This window comes from Hibiscus syriacus, unplaced genomic scaffold, assembly GCF_006381635.1.
Source record: "Hibiscus syriacus cultivar Baekdansim isolate YM2019G1 unplaced genomic scaffold, ASM638163v2 tig00111342_pilon, whole genome shotgun sequence".
Lineage (NCBI taxonomy): Eukaryota > Viridiplantae > Streptophyta > Magnoliopsida > Malvales > Malvaceae > Hibiscus > Hibiscus syriacus.
Window position 1 is genome coordinate 835007 of NW_024063066.1, and position 22155 is coordinate 857161.

At 31.8% G+C, this 22155-nt stretch overlaps 1 protein-coding gene and 1 pseudogene across 1 annotated transcript; one reads left to right on the forward strand and one right to left on the reverse strand.

Moving 5' to 3' along the window:
* The first annotated feature begins 9789 nt into the window (after nucleotides 1–9789).
* LOC120159195 lies at nucleotides 9790–11293 on the forward strand (annotated as a pseudogene).
* A 1235-nt stretch (nucleotides 11294–12528) lies between these two features.
* On the reverse strand, nucleotides 12529–14290 carry LOC120159243 (transcription factor TCP4-like). Its single transcript, XM_039169882.1, has 2 exons — nucleotides 12953–14290; nucleotides 12529–12877 (listed from the first exon to the last, which is right to left on the reverse strand). Exon 1 carries the CDS (start codon nucleotides 14250–14252, stop codon nucleotides 12996–12998), a length of 1257 nt encoding a protein of 418 aa, XP_039025813.1. The 5' UTR covers nucleotides 14253–14290; the 3' UTR covers nucleotides 12529–12877; nucleotides 12953–12995.
* Nucleotides 14291–22155: the final 7865 nt, after the last annotated feature.

Genomic DNA, 22155 nt, shown 5'->3' on the forward strand with positions numbered 1-22155 from the left:
GTGATTTTTCATTTCCTCTCGGGATCCCATGTGCTGCAGCCGTATTGGGGTTAGAAAATGAAGGCAAAAGTGTTGTAGAAGTCTGTAAGAGTAAGGACTGGAAAGCACTTGCCTCCAAATATGGTTTGAAGCAGAAGGTGACATATGCTGAAATTGAAGAGGAAATAAAAAGTGGATCTTACGTTGGGGATGAGCTGAAGGCCAGAGTTCTATTATACCTTGTCGGTATCTTTCTTTGTCCAACGGGTCATACGTCAACGAACAAGGAACATATGAAGCTCATTTGCGATGAAGGCTTGAAAGGTGAATTCAATTGGGCTGAATATATCAATTCGAGATTGATTGAATCAATAATCACCTTTAAAAAGGGCAGCCAGAGATACCTCAAAGGGTGCATAGCAATCTTAGAGGTAAATGAGTTGAAGAACTTTTTTGTGTTTTTATATAAAAATATAAATTTTATTATAAATGCAGGTTGCACTGTTCGATTTTTGGTCGGGCTGTGAGGCAGTGCCGGCTTATGAAAGAACCGGAGTGGCACGCATCCGTGTATGGGGGAAGGAAGAGGTAGTTAGAGTGATGGTGAAGTTGAAGTTGGATAGAGCGAAGAAGCAAGAAAGGGTAATAAATGTAATTAAATAATATTAAGAATATAATTAATGTCTTAATATTGTAATTTAATTTTGAAGGTTATTGGCAAGGATGTAGAGGAGGCAGTGGAGAAGAAAAGAGAGATGGTTGTATTGGGGGATGACGGTGAGTGGGACGACGGTGAGGGAAAACATAGTAACTTCGACATTTTGATGTCTGAATTGGCTGATAACAAAAAAATCCAATTTGATATCATGCAAAGACAATCAAGAGTCGAAGAGAAACTTGATAGAGTCGAAGAGAAACTTGAGAGAGTCGAAGATACACTTGAGAGGCATAAGGGGGTAGTGGAAGGAAAAATAGATGGAGTGGTGAAAGAAGTAGAGGTGTTGAGGGGTGAAGTGGTGAAAGAAGTTGGGGTGTTAAGGGGTGATATTAAGATGGTGACGGGTGAAAAATTTGAGGGAGCGGTGAAGGAGGTTGTGGAATTGAGGAGTGAACTTACGAGGGTGAAATGGGTGGTTGATAAATACTTTGATGAAGGAGATCAATTGAAGGGTGAAATAAAAGAGATGAAGAGCTATGTAGAAAAAAAAATACGATGAACTGAAAAAATATGAAGAAGAAAAGAGGGAGGAGGAAGAAGAAGAGATGGAAGAAATGAGGAGGAAGGAAGTCGATGTCATTTATACACCGAAGAGTGTTATAGCAGCAGATTTGGATTCGAAATGTCTTGCACCCCAGAAGAAGAAGTAGAAGGTAAGTTGAATAAAAGAAAACTTAATTTGATTTTTATTATGTTGTTGTGACAAAAATTTGTATGCAAAATTGTAGGTTGAAAAAGCGGATATTCCAAGCGGAATTGATGACATCGAAGCTGCAATTTGTGATTATTTATGGAATAGTGAGTTAGAATCGGAGTAAGTGAAATATATTGCTTTGTGAGTTATATTTAAATATTTCATGACAACATATTAATCCTAATGATTCATACAGATATTTTGTAATCTCAATGGGAAATCAATTCGTTAGTGTATACGACGTTGCAACGTTGAAGCCTACAGAATGGGTTGGCGGTGTGGTAAGTAGAAAGTAGAAAATGTTAAAACTTATTGAATATGTTCTGATTGTGTAATTAATTTTGTTAAGTTATTGATTTGCTCGCCTAGACAGTATGCTACGATTCTCAGAAGTCACTCCGGAGGATTGGCTACCTTCTATACCACTTAGCGGTGAGTTAAATTAATAAATGGAGATAAGTAGTGTTATAGACGGTAAATTAATAATGTTTGTTGCGTAATTGCAGCAGCAGGCGTTGGATGCCAACAGCAAAGAAAGTGTTGAGAGTATTGCTACCTTCTGGGGTCCCATATTGAATAACTATGTGAAATTCATCGATTGTGAGAAGGTAAGACACCATACCGATTGCAAATGATGTTTTCGGATATAGAATGTTGAATTTTGTCAAATTGGGTGTGAAATTTGTTGCAGATCATGATCACAATAAACTATCATAATTCACATTGGTATCTGTTGGTGTTGGATATGGTAGATTGTGTTGCAATAATATATGATAGTATGTTTACAACTGAAGCAGCTAAATAGAGAGTGAAGGATACTAAGAGATTGATATGTATGTATGTATGTATGTATGTATGAAAGGACATTATGTAAATTATAATGCATAATGTTTTTGGATCATAACTTCTTCTATTTTAATGCAGATTAAAATATTAGATTTTTATAATAAGAAACGCATTTGGGTTGAATCATGTGGATCTCTAGGAAATTATCCCTTGAAAAATTTCAAATTTGTGGAGCATAAGAAGAATAAGCAATTGAATGGGTATGAGATGTTATCACAAATAGAAAGATTAATTTATGCAGTATTCATCATAATTGACATGTGTGGTTTTCAAATTTTGTAACAGACATGATTGCGGCATGTATGTGATGATGTGGATGGAATCGATCGGTTCTACAGGGGCAACTGGTGATTTTGTAAGTGGAAAGAAAAATTCGTTTGTGGTAAAATTGTTAAAAGTCGTAGATTGAATGTTGTAGTTTACAATACTTAACGTTCTGACAATTTGAATATAGGTTGTTGGAGAGTGGGATCGATCGCGAATATTAAACGATCTCGTAAGCCACAATCAAAATTAACGAAGACAGGAGATAACAAAAGCTGCCATAATACATAAGAATAACAAAAGGATGCAATGATATAATTGTAGGGTTAATTTTGTATAAGATTTATAATTTTGTATATGATTTATAATTTTGTATGTGAATATAATTATGAATGAGATGAGAAAAGTTAGCAGTATGTTGTTGTACATGTTTCTTATACACATTAAGGGTCATGTTGATACTTACGTTATATGGAGATTGTTGTATGTATTATACCAAATGTCATCATAATTGTCATCATGTGTGAAAATGAATGGCCATTCCATATATATTGAGGGTATGTACAATAACTACAAAATTCACTTTAAAGTAAAAGGCAAATTTACAATATGGCAAACAGGGTGCAACCATAAAGTGTCGATCCATATATAAAAAGTGTCGATCCCATAAACAACGAAACCCAAAAGTATAATGTAATAGGTAATTTTTCAATCTAATCGGTACAGGTATACCGGTTTTATGAGAGAATAGGTCTAAATAATGTATCGACACTTTTTGTAGTTTGTGTCGATATTTTTGGTCCAGAATGAATGGAAAACAGGGTGCAACAATAAAGTGTCGATCCATATAAAAAAGTGTCGATCCGATAAACATCGAAACCCATAAGTATAATGTAATAGGTAATTTTTCAATCTAACCTGTACAGGTATACCGGTTTTATGAGAGAATAGGTCTAAATAATGTATCGACACTTTTGTAGTTTGTGTCGATATTTTTGGTCCATAATGAATGGCAAACAGGGTGCAACAATAAAGTGTCGATCCATATATAAAAAGGGTCGATCCCATAAACATCGAAATCCATAAGTATAATGTAATTGGTAATTTTTCAATCTAACCGGTACAAGTATACCGGTTTTATGAGAGAATATGTCTAAATAATGTGTCGACACTTTTGTAGTTTGTGTCGATATTTTTGGTCCAGAATGAATGGCAAACAGGGTGCAACAATAAAGTGTCGATCCATTTATAAAAAGTGTCGATCCCATAAACATCGAAACCCATAAGTATAATGTAATAGGTAATTTTTCAATCTAACTGGTACAAGTATACCGGTTTTATGAGAGAATAGGTCTAAATAATGTGTCGACACTTTTGTAGTTTGTGTCGATATTTTTGGTCCAGAATGAATGGCAAACAGGGTGCAACCATAAAGTGTCGATCCATATATAAAAAGTGTCGATCCCATAAACATCGAAACCCAAAAGTATAATGTATTAGGTAATTTTTTAATCTAACCGGTATAAGTATACCTGTTTTATGGGAGAATTGTTATATAATATATATCGACACTGTTTAATGTTTTGTAGATTCTAATTTAAATATCAAGTGTTTTTCCACCGTTCATTATATATAGTACTCTAAATCGAAAAACCCTAAACATAAAGGCAGTTTTATGAGCGAATAGGTCTACAACCTATATCGACACTTTTTAATATTGTGTCGCTAATTTTAAGTAACGCGGTTTTTCTTCCTTCATTCAAAATATTTATATGTACATGTTTCTTATACACAATAGGAGTCATGTTGATACTTACGATATATGGTACAACATTAAATTCGCAGTACATATTTAGGTATGTACAATAACTACAAGTATCGACCCAAAAAACATCAAAACCAATAATTATAATGTAATAGGTAAATTAACAATGTAACAAGTATCGACCCAAACGAGGTGCACGCATAATATATTAGGTCAACATAAAGTATCGACACTTATTAAAAGTATCGATCCCGAAAACATCGAAACCAATAATTATAATGTATTAGGTAAATTTACAATGTAACCGATATAAATATACCGGTTTTATGCTAAAATATGTCAGCATATAGTATCGACACTTGTTAAAGTTGTGTCGATACTTACGGTCTAGAATGAATGCCAAAAAATGTGTACCCTTAAAGTGTCGATACATTTATTAAAAAATATCGATCCCTAAAACATAGAAACCCATAAGTATAATGTTCAATGAAACCGGTATAATTATACCGGTTTTATGAGAGAATAAGTCTAAATCATGTATCGACACTTTTTTAGTTTGTGTCGATATTTTTGTCCAGAATGAAATATTAAAACCAACGAGGTGCAAGCATAAAGTGTCGATACTTACGGTCTAGAATGAATACCAAAAAAGGTGTACCCTTAAAAAGTGTCGATACATTTATTAAAAAAATATTGATCCCTAAAACATCGAAACCCATAAATATAATGTAATAGGTAAATGGTCAATGAAACCGGTATAATTATACCGGTTTTATGAGAGAATAGGTCTAAATCATGTATCGACACTTTTTTAGTTTGTATCGATATTTTTGTCCAGAATGAAATATTAATGCCCAACGAGGTGCAAGCATAAAGTGTCGATACTTTTATAAAAAGTTTCGACACTTTATGAAATATCGAAACCGATAATTATAATATAATAGGTAAATTTACAATGTTACCGGTATAAATATACCGATTTACTTATAAAATAGGTCAATATAAGCGCTACCTATTACATTATATAAGCGCTACCTAATATGTTATTGTACTTGATAATATTTCTCGTTAAATACCTATTTTATTATATAAACGATATCTATTACATTATATAAGCGTTACCTAATATGTTATTGTACTTGATAATATTTCCGGTTAAATAATATAACATAACCGGTCTAAATTTTAACCGGTCACTTGTTTAACCGGTCACGCCGTATATTAGCCGTTTTTTAGGCGCCGCACCGCAGAACTACCCGCATTTAATATTATGACTTTCAAGTTCATTCGAGTTATTTGATGTTAAGGGTTAAATTGTAATATATTATGATTGTACCATGCTTAAGAATAGTTACAGATAAATTAACGATATTGGTTTAAGTGATAAGTAGTTTGAAATTATTTAAATAAATCTCGAGTTTAAGACCTTGTGTATGCATAAATTCTTTGTTGGATGATTTACTCAATAAAATCTGATGTACGACGCGAGTCGGTATAAATTAATCAAAAAGAAACCCTAAAGAGTTGGGAAGACAATAAAAGAAAAAAGAATATATATGGATCATATTAGATTGGATGAAATTTTTAGTATATTTAGATTTAGTTTGAGTATTGTTTTTTAATTTCTCTTGGTTTTTACTTACAATTTAATAAAAAACATTTAAATTAATAAAAAATATATGGATACATAATTATTAATTTAAGGGTAAAGTACATAAATAGTCCACAACTATTGTGTGTTGCTTTATTGAGTCATTCGACTATTAAAAGTTATAAAATGGTCTTTCGACTATAAGATGTTACTTTTTTAAGTCCTATAACTATTAAAAATAACAAAATAGTCACCCAACTAATCATTGTTTTCCAAACTCGTCATTTTTCTGTTAAAAATGACGGCAATTTGAGTTGGACGTTAACCTACTAACTGATATATGATATAATATGATCTCAAAATTTCAAAAGACTATCATATCTAGGGCTGTAAATGAGACGAGACAGATCGCAAGCTACTCAAGATCAACTCAGTCAAAGCTCAATATATACTCGACTCGAGCTCGACTCGAGTTCCTAACGAGCCAAAACGAACTACTTGATTCTCGACTCGAAAAGCTCGTGAGCAAGTAAAAATATAATATATCAAGATTTTATTTAAAAAATAAATTAAATAATATTAACATTTATGTGTTGATTTTAAAAAAAATATAAAATAAGGTTTTCACGATTCAAAGTTCGAGTTCGAGTTTGAGACTTTAATTGAGTTAAGTTTAAGATTTTTTTCATTTCAAGCCTTTTTGAGATTGTATGAGCTTCAATTCATGATTTCGAGTTCGAGTTGAATATACAAATTTTAGGCTCGCGAGTTTTCGAGTCGAGTCGAGCTCAGCAATACTCGAGCTCGACTCGACTTGTTTATAGCACTAATCATATCCCAGTAAGCAGGTTAATATCCAACTCAAATGCTATTATTTTTTTAACTAAAAATGATGAGTTTGGAATACAATGAATAGTCAAGTGATCGTTTTGCAACTTTTAATGGAACACAATGAATAGTCGAGTGATCGTTTGCAACTTTTAATAGTCGGGGACTCAAAAAAGAAAAGGCCTATAGTTAAGGGACAATTTTATAACTTCTAATAGTAGGACTCAATAAAGTAATATATATAATCGTAAACCATTTGCATACTTTACCCTTAATTTAAATACTTGTATCGAAAGTAAAAATTGTTTGTGTTTCAATAAAACCCCATTTCCAAATGCAAAGCCATTATGTCCCTTAATTTCATGGATGACAACATGTTTCTTTGTCATATAACATGCCAAGATTTTGTTACATACACAAAAATATTAAGGTCCCCCCTCCCCATTTAAGGCATCTATCACTATGATTCTCTTTCACACCACACACACATATATATAAACACGCACATATATATATATATCATTATTTTCTTTTTTAAGAAATACAATAGTTTGCTTGCATGAACTATTATTAGTTTTGGATTTTTCTCTATAATTTATAGAAATTTGACAAGTGCATGAGAATTGTCATCAAAGTTACATCAATAATTGAAGATGTCTTGGCCCTTCTTGCTTAAAAATACATTAATTTTTGTGGGGTTGTCTCGTATTTGTGTCACACAACTTATTAACCAGGTTTAAAATATTGGGAATGAATCAAATGATCTCGGTAATAAAAGAATTATTGTTATTCCTTGAGGTCTCGAGTTCGACCGCTAAGAATGTTAGGGGAGCGAGCTTTCAATATCAAATGATTAAGAGTTATCTTTGAACAGATATTGTCTCGTACTTACCCCAGATTAATAAAAAAAGTTAAAAAAAAATTGGTATAAATACATTATATATTTTCTTAGTTTTATTAATCTTTCACTTTAGTCCCTTATTAAAAAAATTAAGCGAATTTCATAAATTCTTTTCGATTTAATCCTTATTTAAAATCTTCTTTTTTATCTTAATTAATCCGACACTCCCTATTCACTATCTCCCTTCCTCTATCACCCTTGTTTCTCATCTATGATTATTATAATAATCATTTAAATTCGAGGTAAATCATCCTGTATTTTATCATAATTTCGTTTAAGCAAAATGAATAGAAATTGCAGGGGGGAATGGTCACAATTGGTGAAAAATATCTCAATGCTTTAAAAGTAAAAAAAAATTAGCTGACCTTTATTTCCATATGTAATGGGGTAAGGGGGAGGTAGGATAGTAAGTTGCCCCCAACACCAGGTTAAGAGTAACTTCTGTGGGAGACCTCCGAATTATGAAATACCCTTCGTGAGACACGATCCCCCGACCTCAAAGTTAAAAGTAAAATATGTAAAATTAAGGGAATGATGGAGATGGGCTACTTTTGATGAGCCTTGCAAGTTAAGAAAACTCAAGCTAAGGTCCTTTTTGCTTGAAAAAAGTAGCTTGAAAAAGTAAAGGATTAATTACGGTCTTGGTCCTTTTATTCTTTTAAACTTCAAAATTTGATCCCTTTATTTGTCTGATTTTGAAATCAAAGTACAATCCATTATGTTGTTACTAGATTTCTCTTAAATTCAAATGTGTGGCATTTTAGTATTTAAAGGTTTGGTTCTAAATTTAAAATGCAATTGATAATACATATTAAAGTTTAGCAGAAATTGGATAATGATAAAATCGATTGAACTTTAATTTTTAAATCAGGGGATTAAATTTCAAAATTTTGAAAAGTTCAGGGACTGAGATGTAGTTTGAATAAAATGAAATGGTGAGCAATTTTAAAGGTAATGAAATTTTTATGGATAATTATCAAATTATGACTCATTTTATCTGATTTTTTTAATTTTATTTTTCACCGAATGAATTATATTACGAATTTTTTAGACCGAATCAAACGAATTTACATCACAGTCTCTAAACGTGGTGAATAATATTATTTGGATAAACTATACAAATGGTCTTTAATGTTTGAGCAAGTTTTTGTTTTTTCACTTAAGTTTCAAAAGTAACAAATTGATCATTAACGTTATCAATTATAATAAATCAGTCACTCACTATTAACAATCATTACTGGAGTAACAAAATATTGACATGACATGTTAAACCAATTGACTTAACAATCATTATTGCAATAACAGAATGCTGAAATGACACGTTAAACTAATTGACTTAGCATGTTTGACCATGTAGAACCAAACTACTTAAGAAGAAGAAGAACAAGAACAAGAAGATTATTGCAGCAACAGAATGCTGACATGACACGTTAAATCAGTTGATTTAACAACCATTACTGCAGTAATAGAATGTTGAAATGGCACGTTAAACTAATTGACTTAGCATGTTTTACCATGTGGGACCAAACTACTTAAGAAGAAGAAGAAGAAGAGTCAACATGTCAGTCAAAGGTTGGTCACGTGATAAGTCAAAAGATCGGTCAAAGGGTGGTCAAACATGCTAAGTTAGCTAGTTTAACGTGTCACGTCAGTATTCTGTTACTGCAGTAATGCGGATAACGAATTTGTTATAAATCGATAAAATTAGTGATCAATTCATTACTTTTGAAGCTTCAGCGGAAAAAAACTTACTCAAACATTAGTGACTATTTATGTAGTTTACCCTCTTTTTTTACACCCTGCAGACTGACCATTGTTCCTCAAGAGATCAAACAGCAATGTCAGTTTGGTTGAGTAGTCATTTACAAGAGAGTGAACCCTTAACCATGCATGAACAGCTTCTCTTTGGCTATTTTTGCATTTATGCTTTCCTTGCATTTACTTAGTATTTCATCAACCTTTGTCCTTTGCCCAACTCCAATAATTCTCTCCTTCTTCCTGGTCCGTTTGCATCCTTAATCTGCTATTTTTCATTTTTTTTTCTGGGTTTGTTCAATATATATATTCATCTTAACGCTGTAAATGTTACATTTGATCCTTAATAAACTGCAAATCTGTTGTGATGATCGTTTTCTCTTGATTAATCTGTTCCTGCAGGTTTATTTCATCAATTCCCAAACTGTAGAATTCTGAATCTTCATTGATGGGTTCAGAGATCTGGCTTAGATCATTCATTTGTTTGAAGAAACCAAAGTCAAGAAGGTCCAAACAAGCAGAGGTAGTATATTTATGTATGTATTCGATAATTACGACAACATATTCGTATCAGACACATACTTATATTTGATATTCGTACCCGAATTTAAGAATGTTCATCTCTAATTTGCTCTCAGGCCCCATCAATTCAGGTAGACTAGACTAATGAGAAGTCAAATGGTGATGGAAGGATAGATCATGAGGGTCCTGAAGAGGGGAGGAGTCCTGCAACGACCCGTGGTTCGCAAAGCAGTCCCAGAAATGCAGTTGAACATATCGCCGCTGCTCGAATTCAGAAGGCTTTTCGGGATCACAGGGTATTTTAACTCATTGTCGATGCTATATTACATACATTCGAGCCTTGAGTGACATGGTTTACGATTTTTCTTTTTCCAGGCAAGAAAAACTGTTCGCCGGGTGAGAGATACCGGGAGATTCAACATATTGATACAGGGACATACAGTGAAAAAATAAACAAGCACACTGAGGTATTTACATTCTTGGTGCAATGTCCAGTCCCAAATCCGAGCTCGAAGAATATGTACGGTTACAGAAGGTAGGCTTAAGAAAAAGAGATTGGAAAACCAGATGAAACTCGAGGCCAAACTCCATGACCTGGAGGTAACAACAAATCTTAACTTCCGATCTACGAAGAAACTAAAACTGGATTCCATCTTTTTACACTAATGGAGAGTTAGGCCTTTTGGAATAATAATTAATGGAGGGTAGCAGCTTTGTTAGCTTTCAAAGCCAATAACATCCGCTTGCCTATAATGCATCCCCTATATTTTGTTTGGCAAGCAAGAAAATGAGAAACCGGTACCCCATGAAACTAGTAGAATTCTTGGCTGTTGCAGGTAGAAAGGTGTGGCGGCTCGGAAACTATGGAGGAGATTATTAACAGGATTCAACAGAGAGAAGAAGCAGCGGTCAAACGCGAACGAACCATGGCTTATGCCTTCCCTCATCAGGTCAAAAACTTCGGGTTTCATTCAATCATCTTTAACATTGTTTTCAAGACTGATTTGTATTGACTTTGCAGTGGAGAGCGAATGCGAGCCAATATCTAGGCCAAGCATCCTATGGTGTTGGCAAAGAAAACTGTGGTTGGAGCTGGATAGAGCGATGGATAGCAGCGAGGCCATGGGAAGTGAGGGTTCATTCTCAGCCTATTCACCTGAGGAAGACTCATGGCAGGCAGGCAAGCAAATCTGACAAAGATATTGAAAATCCGGCATCGACTGAACCTAGTTTGCCAAATGAGAAAGTTGCTTCGAAAGTCAAAACAGGGCCACAACCGACGGTTGAAATCAGAAAGATTCACGAAAGCTACCTTTAGCTATTCTGAGTGATGATTCAATACAATTTTCTCTAGTACTTTTTGTGTGGATTTCCAACTCATTGTATACACAATAACAAGTTTCTGTTGCATCGAGAAATCCGAGGATAAAACACTAAGGCTACCATATCGACCGGATTAAACACGGATTCAAAATCTCTGTTTTCAGAGATTATATAAGTAAAAATCATGAACTTAAAATTTCCTTGATGCTATCTGGAACACAACTATATGTACATTACTTTCTAAGGAACCAAACAACACATTAAGTTAAAATGTCCAAAAAAATTGCATATTTCGATATTCGAAACCTCCTAGATACCATGTCTTAAGAACAGCTAATCATGCAATATCATAGCAAATCCCCCAACAAGAACCTCTGCAACAATCCAACCACCCCTCCACCTCAAAATCTATATCTGGTATCATTTCGAACCATAAGCAAATACATACATGCATTATTGGTACCGTATTTTTAAGGTGATAAACAAAAATAAGAATTTCCAGCTAGACTCAAGGGGACCATTTACAGGCAAAATACCAAAAATTTTGGTGGTATCTAATAGCTATAGTGTATTCTACTATTCTATACCATAATTGAGCTTCTTTGTAAGTTCATACCTTCCACCGCAACTGCAGATGGTACTCCATTTATAGCCCCACTTGCTCTATATGCTAACATGCTCTCATTGATTGCTGTTATGTGACCTTGGGGTGTCCTACAACCTGGCCTCAATCCTAATGTATGCTTCGGGAGATTATTTCGGACTAAACTCATCGTTCCTACTAAAGCATCTAGTAGTTGAATTCTGCTAATTTCGGCAATTGCGATGTCTACTATGGTGATTGATTCATTGTTCTTTTGTTCAATTTGAACTCATAGAATGAGTTGGGCTTTTGATTACAAACTGAGGCATCTAAAACAGACCGATATTTAGTAAAGCAACGCTGAAAGTAAAGAGTTATAAGGGGAAGTTATACATTGTTTTCGGCCAGGTAGACACTGACGGTGGTAATCAGCTACCCTCTATTGACTCCAAAATTCCTACAGTATACAGAAAATGATTCCTCTTTCCTGTACCGTAAACGATAAAGCAACAAAACGAAACCACTAGCAGAGTTCTCTTTCATCCACATGAGAAATTGACTTCTAAAGAGAGGAAAAGACTCTGGACTGCTTCTCTAATTCTGTATCTGATCAAAGGGATATAGGACTCGGAAAGACTTTTTCCGATATTAGCCGATCAGGGGTTACCTTATTTCATGATAATTTTCGAAAGAATGAATATGCTATACCGAGTCAGTCCAATTTGAGGGAAGAATCAAATCAGAATGAAAACAAACCAATTTTGCATCCCAGTAGTAACACTAGGAAACAGTGGCAAACATTGCAAACAAATCGACTGGCAACATGAAACATAGTCCAACGGAAACCATTGTTAAGCTCTAAGAGCCCACTCGAATGTAAATTTAAGCTACAACTCAATCAGCTGATAAAAACTAAATAAAACCGGGATCGGAAAACCTGAAATCCACTCAGATTTCTCCTTCCCACTGCAATAGGCCATTGATTCTAAGCGACCAAAATCTTCCCTCGAACCGGTCTTTGACTCCTGAATCTATCACACTATCTCCTCATCGAGTTCACAGTCAACTGTCCTGGATCGAATATCAACCGGTGCAAAAGATCAATCACCTAAATGAGCAGAAAAGCTTTAAGGGCAATATATGGTATTGGAAACTATTTATGGAAATAGAAAGAAGGGTTAACCAGATAGAGGGGAAAGACTTTGGCTTTCTTTTGATTTACTTGATCAATGGTGAGAATCAGATGAAGCAGAGGACAGCTTATTGGCGATGCTGTCGTGCTCATCTTCTTCGCCCTGAATTCGTGCCGGAATGCGAAATCCTGAGAATACACCAGGTGTGGTGAATCCAATGCCAGATAGAGTAGCTTGATGATGGATGTTTTCTGGGATTTGATGATGGTCGGTTGTGGAAATTGGCTGGTCTATCCAAGCACGAACAAAGGGCGTGTTACTGGACTGAAGGGGTCCCCTCTGAGAAAACACTTGGCTGTTTTGGCCAAAAGGCGGCGGCAGCGGATGCGATGTAGGAGTGCCAAAGAGAAATCCTCCTACACCACCATTACCACCGCCACCAGCACCACCGTCAGTATCAGCAGCAGCGCCGTTATTATTCCAGGCAAACAATCTCTGGAACCTTCCAATCTCCCCCGGATGTTGGTGGTGATGCTCCCATCCAGCAGAAGATCCATCAAAACCAGCTAATGGGCTGATTCCAGAGAATAAAACAGGTTCACTGTGCTGTGCCTGAGCTGCTGCAGCAGCTTGTGCGTGGTGGTGATGCAAAAGAATCGGCTCCGGAAAAGACTGAAGCGAAAGCCGAAGATCCTGACTGTGGCTGCTGGTCCTCGACAACAAATCCAGTGGATAATTCTGAAACTGTATGGAAGAAGACTGAGCCTCACTTGAAGCTCCCAATGGAAAAAAAGACTTTATAGTATCAGCAATCTCATCAGAAACTAAAGCAGGTGGAAGAAAACCCGAATTATTATTCGGGTTATCTCCCATTTCTTGTTGCTGAAAATTTTGAACTTCATTCCCCATTATTGTCGCCGTTCTCCTCCGAGTACCCGACCCAGCAGCAAGGTTTTCCACCAGGTTTCCACCATGGTTGATGTGAATGGCGTTATGTTCTTCTTGGTTACTAGGTTTAGCAATTGTTGTATTGAAACTTTCTGGTTTCCAAGGAGGTAGCTCAGCGAGCTCGTCAATGGCGGGCTTGGCCTTTTTTATAAGCCAATCCACGGCTTTGCTAGGACGGTCGTAGCCAAGGCGGTCCTGTACGTCGTAGAACTGGATGGCGGTGTGAGCCGAGAGACGAACACGTCGGTCCCGAGGACCTTTAGCAGTGCAAACTTTGCTGTGACGGTCTTTCCTTCCGGTTGACCGAACAATGTGACCACCTTGGACCTCAACGATATCCCCTCCGGCGTGCCTTATCCCCAATCTTGACGATGTTGCAGCTTGGTGGTGGTTGTCCCCCATTTTTCTTGCATGTTGGGTCGACGGCAAGTACGAGCGCTTCTTCAATGGCGGTGGGCACTCTTGAGTTTCCAGGCTTGCATACAACTGTTGCCCCTCTTCTCGTTGCTGATGATGCCTTTGTGGATCCAGGCTCAGCTCCTTGTGCTTTCCCTCTTCCAGCTTTTAATGGAGGACACACCACCAGCTCCTCCACCAAGCCTCGCCGGAGACACTCTTAAAAACACCAGCTTTTTATATATCTCCAGCCTAACCCATCTTCCAAAACTCAGCTTTTGGCAAATTGGGTCTCCTCTTTTATCCGAACTATTCTACTCAGCAACCAAATTACAGAAATGGGTTAGCCACCAACTTGACCAGGACAACCCAACAACAAAAACAAAAGTTCTTCCCTTTCTCAACAAATATTTTCTCGATAAAATACGCTACAAACTAGAAAGTTTCCATTACAGCTACACTACCAGAACAAAAAGAGAGAAAAAGAAAGATTAAAGATCCCTCTGCTTCATCTCATCACTACCTTCTACTGCTGTTTATTGTACTATTACCCGAAACAAACACCATTTCAACCAAGCTAAAAATCCCACCTTTTTTCACTGTTTTACTTAATTATAAAATTATAACCTTTATCTTTTTCTTACTAACTATAGATAGATATGGTTTGATGCCACTTCCCTGTTGACAGATTGGAGTTCTTGTTTTCACTAAAACTTTCACCCTGGACGTGGTGAGAAAGTTACGAGCTTTTTAACAGTTCATAGTACAAGCTAATAACTGTTTAGATGCTTTGTTTTGATTATATCAGACTGAATGAATAGATCCTTTTTATATGCCAGAGTCACAACTTTTGACAGTGACCCAATTCACAGCTTTATTATTATTTTTATTGTTTTAACTTGGATAAATTACACTTATGATCACATAATTATACGAGAATCTAATATGATCATCGTACTTTTAATTTTATCAATAATAACTAATTTTATTAACTATCACGTCAATTTATATGTTAAATGCTAACATCGAGTAACTTGATTAACATTGTTTAAATAATTAATGATATTATTAAAAAAATTTAAAGATTAATGAACAAATTAAAATATTTCTATAATTAAATGAGCATGTGTTACCGTTTAGCATGGCATGTAGCATTCTTTTTTCTCCATTTATGTTTAGGAAGAAATTTTAACGAGACTCATGTCCTTATTTTTCAAAAACTCTATTTCCCTAACCGTACTCACATTGTTAATATTTTTTATTAATATGTGGTAAATACAATAAATATCTGTTCAAAGTTAACTCTCAACCTTTGACATTGAAGGTTCACACCATTGACATCTATGATGCTCGAACTCGGGTCCTCAAGTAATAATAACAATTTATTTATCATTGAGGTCACTTGGTTCGTATCATTGTTAATATATCTTTAATATACATTATTATTCACAACATTATTATTTAATAATTTCACACTAATTAAATTAAACAAATATTTAGTGAAATCTTCGATTAAGCACTAAGTCATTTTTTACTGTGTTTTTTAAAATTGGGAGCATCGAATCTTTCCAATTTTGGAGATCTTACGCCACTGTCAACATCGAGATGGATTAATTAATTTTAATTAATTATCTCCACGTGTAAATATTACCAAAAATAATAAGGTTGAAGGTAAACTCATAAATTAAATGTAATATTTCGGAGTTAGTCCTTCAATTTTAATTTATTAAAATAATGGTGCTTGTTACAAGTAAAGACAAGTTCTCGTATGAACATGTCTTATTTTTATTATCGGTCTGCCTATGAAATTTCACTAATCTATTTTATATAATTAAAAAAACAGTTGAAATTGTCACGGTTAAAAGTAGAGATGGACATGCGTATGGTTTTTGGTCTACCCGACCAGATAATAAAGAATTTTCCACCCGAGATCCAATCCAACCCGATTAAAATAAGATTTCACCAGACCCAAACTCGACCCGATATATAACTTAAAAACTCGACTCGACCCAAAATAATAATAAAAATATTATTTTTATTCAATAAAAGTAGTGATTTAATTGAAAAAAATAATATATAGAGGGATATTATTGTAATTATTTCTAAATATATAAGGTGAAATTATATATTTTCAGGTCGGGTCAATTCGGATATTTTTCACCCTAAACCCAAACCTGATATACCCAACCCAATCTAATTTTTTTTTTAAAAAAATCCGACTCGATCAGATCAAATCTAATCAAAACCCGTCGAATTCGAAACTCATACCCATCCCTAATTAAAAGGTGTAGTCCCTTTCACTTATTCGCGGCCCATTCATCTTTTACGAATGAAAGCGACTACACTGTATCAATTTATCTGTATTTTTACTATATTCTTCTTATTCGTTTATTTATATTTCAAATTACTTATACATATATTAATATATAAAATAGGGTAAACTACACAATGAATACATCAACTATCACTTGTGTTCTGTTCGGCCATTCAACTATTTTTTTAAATCATACTTAAAATTTAGTTTTGATTTCATTTTGGCTACTCATCGTTAAAAATCAACGACGATGTTGATGTGTCACCATAAGATAATGTCACATAGTCATTATAAAAAGTAAAAAAAAAAATCATATTAGTAATTTTGTTAATTTTTAATGGTGGGTGACAAAAATAAAACTAAAATTTAACAATATATATGATTTTTAAAAATAGTTAAGTGAATTAAAACTAAATAAAAGTGATAGTTGAAATACTAAACATGTAATTTACCCATAAAATATGCCACTTTTTTAGGTCGCAAATAATTAACAAGCGAAAAATATACAATACAATGTACATTACTTTTGACCATAAAAATCATGAAGTACCTAAATGAAAAGATATATAAAGTTTGGGTTCAATTTTGCATATAACACAAAAGCATATAAGATCAAATATGATTGATTGTGTGGGTAATTGGGAAATGATCACGTGCGGTAATCTTAATATATGACTAAAAAAGGTGCTATCGATTTTTTATTATTTAAATAATAAAATTAGTAAAAAATTACAAAAAATATTATTATTTCTACAGATTTGTTATTATTATGTATTTACCAAAAATATTAAAAAATATTAATATTTTAAGTAGAACTAATAATATTTTAAATAATCTTTTTATCAATTTTATTATTTAAATAATAATAAAATTAATAATATTTTTTTAAATTATATATTAAAGGTGTTGTACGTAAAACTTTCATCGGTCATTAAAAAAAAGCTTAAATTTGGTTTTTGAGGCCCTCGGTGCATGTGACAAATGGCCCTCCTAGAAATGATTGTTTCATAAAGTCAAGTCAGAAGAATACTTTAATAAAAACTGGGGTAAATTACATATTTAGTATTTAAATCATTAGTTTTTATTTCATTTTAATACTATAGTTAAAAACTTTAGTTTTTGTTTCTTTTAGTACCCTTGTTAGAAATTTAAAGTTAAGTTTGAAAAAATTCAAAGTTTAGGTACTAAAATGGATCAAAATTAATAGTTTAGGTATTAAATGTATTAGGTTTTTAACAGTGGGGTGCTAAAATGGAATGAAAACTAAACATTATGTATGTTTTTAAAAATATTAAAAGCTTAGGCACTAAAATAGATTAAAACTGATAGTTTGGGTACTAAATGTATAGTTACCCTAGTTTTAATCACATTAGCATGCAATTAATAATATTTTTTTGAAGAAAAAAATATTATGTTTAAAATTTTTATTTTAATTTATTTTAATTTAAATCATATATTGTAGATTTTATTTAAAATCATTTTAATCTAAAATTCAAACATATTTCGATTGTTTGTACTTTACTGTGATGAATTTCAATCATAATTATACATTGATTAATCCATGGATAAGTCATAAGGATGGGTGAGGGTAGTAGTCATCTCTAAAAATTTAAAATTATTATACTTTTTTATTTTATTTTTTTAAATATTTTTATTAAAAATTATTTGTATCTCTCTAAAATTTCTAAATTTATCCTCTTTAAAAAAATCTAAAAATTCATCCATAATATAAAATCATATGCATGTGCTTAATTATTTTTATAATTATTGTAGTTACATAATTAGACAGGAAAATGGATAAATTTTTTATTTATGATGCATCGCATGCATGACACGTGCCGTGGATTTTATGTCATTAATAATAATAAAACTTTAATTTATGTAATAAGACAATTAAATATAAATCAACATACCTAAGTGGTTAAAAGAATCGTTATTCTTCTTATAAGTCACGAGTTCGAGCACCAACAGATGTAGTATGGTGATTGAGAATATTTAGAACAGATACTATTTTGTAAGTATCTTAAATTAATTAAAAAAAGATAATTAAGAATCGCTTAAAGATTAATATTATGAATTAATTTTTGAGCTTTTAGTTTAAGGTAAGCGTGCCAAACTTAAGCATATTTCATTTAATTACAAGTACACGTTTACTTTATATTGTATAATAAATTAATTTTTAAATTGTGGTTTTTAATAATTTAAAAATATTATTTGTTTTAAATATTTACAGATAAAATTATATTCAAGTTCGTTTGTTTATATTTGAAAATATTCATGTTTGGTTCATTTTTATTCAAACTTTTAATATCATATTTTTTCGTTTATTTATTTTTAAAGGTGTTCATATTCGGTTCATTTAGTGTTTGTGAACATTTTTATTTAACGTTTGTAAACAAATTTGTTTATATGTTTGTCAACATATTCATTCGTCCATTTTATTCGCAAGCCAAAAGACGGTGAGATTACACCACTAGTCTTTAAACTCTTTAAGTTTCACAATTTAAACTTCAAAGTTTACATTGTGATCAAATTAATCCATACACACCAATATATATATATATATATATATAAAGGAGAGTCGGGTAAATAAATTAATAAACGAACAAGCCATAAACGAGCTTTCGAATCAGTTTATTCGTGAACATTAACAAACCGAACATTAACAGCAACATGTCCGTGCAAGACTGCAAAGTAAACAAAGTCTGAAACAGGTTGAAGAAAATGGTAAAGTGAATGAGTCTGTCTAAGCGAATTAATTGTGCCCTCGACCTGACATTCCAAGCAGACATATACATTGAATTTTATGACATTCATTCATTTATGCTTCCAAAATACAAAAAGTGATAAACTCTGCACTTCCCTCAGTGATTTTTGGGTAAATTACTAGTTTAGTAATTAAACAATCAATTTTGGTCGTTTTAATATCTAAACTTTCATTTTTTTTTCATAATCATATATAAAGTCTAGTTTTTGCTTTTTTTTTAATATCCCGTTCAAAATTTAACGTTAAATTTTGAAAAAAATAAAAGTTTAAGTATTAAAACGGACCAAACAATGATAGTTCTTATAATTAATAATGCAAATTAGGGTTTGTTTGTTTTGTTGTAATTGGTTTTCTGAAAAATGAATTACTGGAATTTGAATTATTGGAAAATGAATTACTGGAATTTGGTTTTCTGGAAAATGAATTACTGTAATTTGAATTCTGGAAAATGAATTACATTTCTGGAAAACGTTTTTCGGAAAGTGTTTTCCGTAAAATAAATTACATTTTTCTGAAAAACGTCTGAAAAATATTTTATAATGTTTGGAAGATGTTATTTAAACTTTTTTTCACTAGTTGATGAGTTTTTTAAAAAAATTAATTATTAAAAATATTAAATACAATAAATAATATTATTTATCATAAAACTTAATATTATTATTTTAAAATATTAAAATAATTTATTTATTATTAAATATTATTTTTATAGTTTTATTAATAAAAATATTAATATTTGTATATTTTAGTTAAATAAAAATATTATAAATTATATTAATTATTTATTAAAGTAATAGTGTTATATTATACTTTAAAAATATTAATTAGTATATTTTAAATATCTTTATTAAAATATTATTAGATTATTATATTAATATTAAATATATAAATAATATTGCTCATTATTAAATATATAAAAAATTTATTATATATTTATTAAAATAAAAATATAATATCTTATATTATTATAATATAATTTATTATTTTATTATAATATTAAAAAAATAATATTATATTCTTATAAATATTAATAAATATATTTTAAATATTTTAATAATTAATATTTTGATGAAAATTATATTAAAATATTTTATTAATATTAAATTCATAAAATAAAATTATTTTGAGTATTTGTTCTTTGAAATGAAAAGTTCATAAAATGACTTATGAAAAATCAGACCGTAAGTCATTTTTCAGAAAACACAAAGAAAATTTTGTTGACCAGGAAAATAAATTTCGTTGACCAACCAGTTTTCCTCTAACCAAATACTGGAAAATATTTTTCGGAAAATGAATTACGTGAAACAAACACAAAAAAATATTTTTCGAAAAACGAATTACATTAAACAAACACGAGATTTCGAGAGAAAACCAATTTCGTAATTCATTTTACGGTAAACAAAAATACCATTCTATTGTTCTGTTTTCATGGATCGTGCCGTGAGCGTGAAAAGTAGCTCTCGCTGCAATGAAGCCATGGAACTGGAAGCTGAAATGAAGGTGTCCTGTCTTCCCATATTACCGTGCAGGCTCGTGATCCGAGACCAAAATATCAATAATTTTTTTTTAAAAAATACCATATCTTCTAAAATGGTAAATTATAAATTTAAGCGCTAGACATTCTTCTATCTTATTTTAGTTAAATTCATTAAACTTTTGATATATTCTTATTTTGGTCACTCTAGTGTTAAATTATAAACGAAATAGTTGTATGGCAATCATGTGTGCTGATGTATACTACTTTTTATTGACATACGATTCCATCATTGTTACATAATTGTTGTAATTATCGTTCTCTTATGTATTCTTTGATCAATCGAGATATCAACAAACTTTTCTTATTATTTTTTTCACATTATATTTTACTTAAATCACTTTAAAATTCGTAAATACTCAACCTTAAATTTAAAACACATAAAATTCCAAATCACGTTGATTTATAATATCAATCTTCCGATTAATACGAAATCGAGATATACCACCCACTTTCTCTTTCTCCACCTCTCGATCGTTGAGATTTAGAAGAAGATGTTTCATCGTGGATAAATCAAAAGAAAATCAAAACTAAGAGTTTTTTCACAAAAAATAATGAAGAAATTTTTGGAGTAGTGACCAAAACATGAATAGATTAAAAGATAAGTGAACAAAATGAGATTTTTCTAAACTTTATTGATCCAAACAAAGTGAAAGAAATCAATAAAGAAACTTATAATTTACTCCATTTTAATTTCTAACACTATAATTTAAAATTTTCGAATCCAAGACTTCTACTATGAATATAGTCATAATTTTATGTTATGAGATAAAATTATAAAATTGTGAAAAATGAAAATAAATTATTAATAAAGATATAAAAGCACTCAAATTATATACAAATTTAAAATTAAAAAAACTATCTCTTATTTACCCTCTCGATCCATCCCAACTTCCCTCTGTATAGTTAAATGATGAGTAAAGTACACAAATGGTCTCTTGGCCATATGATATTGCATTATTAAATTTATTGACTATTAAAAATTATAAAATGATCCACCGACTATAGAGTGTTACTTTGTCGAGTCTCTCGACTATTAAAAGTTACAAAATGGTTACCGACTATTCATTATGTTCCAAACTCGTCATTTTTATTAAAATTTTGATGATATTCTGAGTTGAACGTTAATTTGCTGACTGTTATATGATAAAAAATTATTATAGAATCTCAAACAACTATCATATCCCAATTATCATGTTAACGCCAAACTTAGACAACTGTCAAATTTTAACGAAAAATGATGAGTGTGGAACATAACGAATAGTCGAGTAAACATTTCGTAACTTTTAATAGTCGA

Bases quoted from the DNA above. Each gene is read 5' to 3' on its own strand.
- LOC120159243 (XM_039169882.1), bottom strand. From the start codon at position 14,252: ATGGGGGACAACCACCACCAAGCTGCAACATCGTCAAGATTGGGGATA.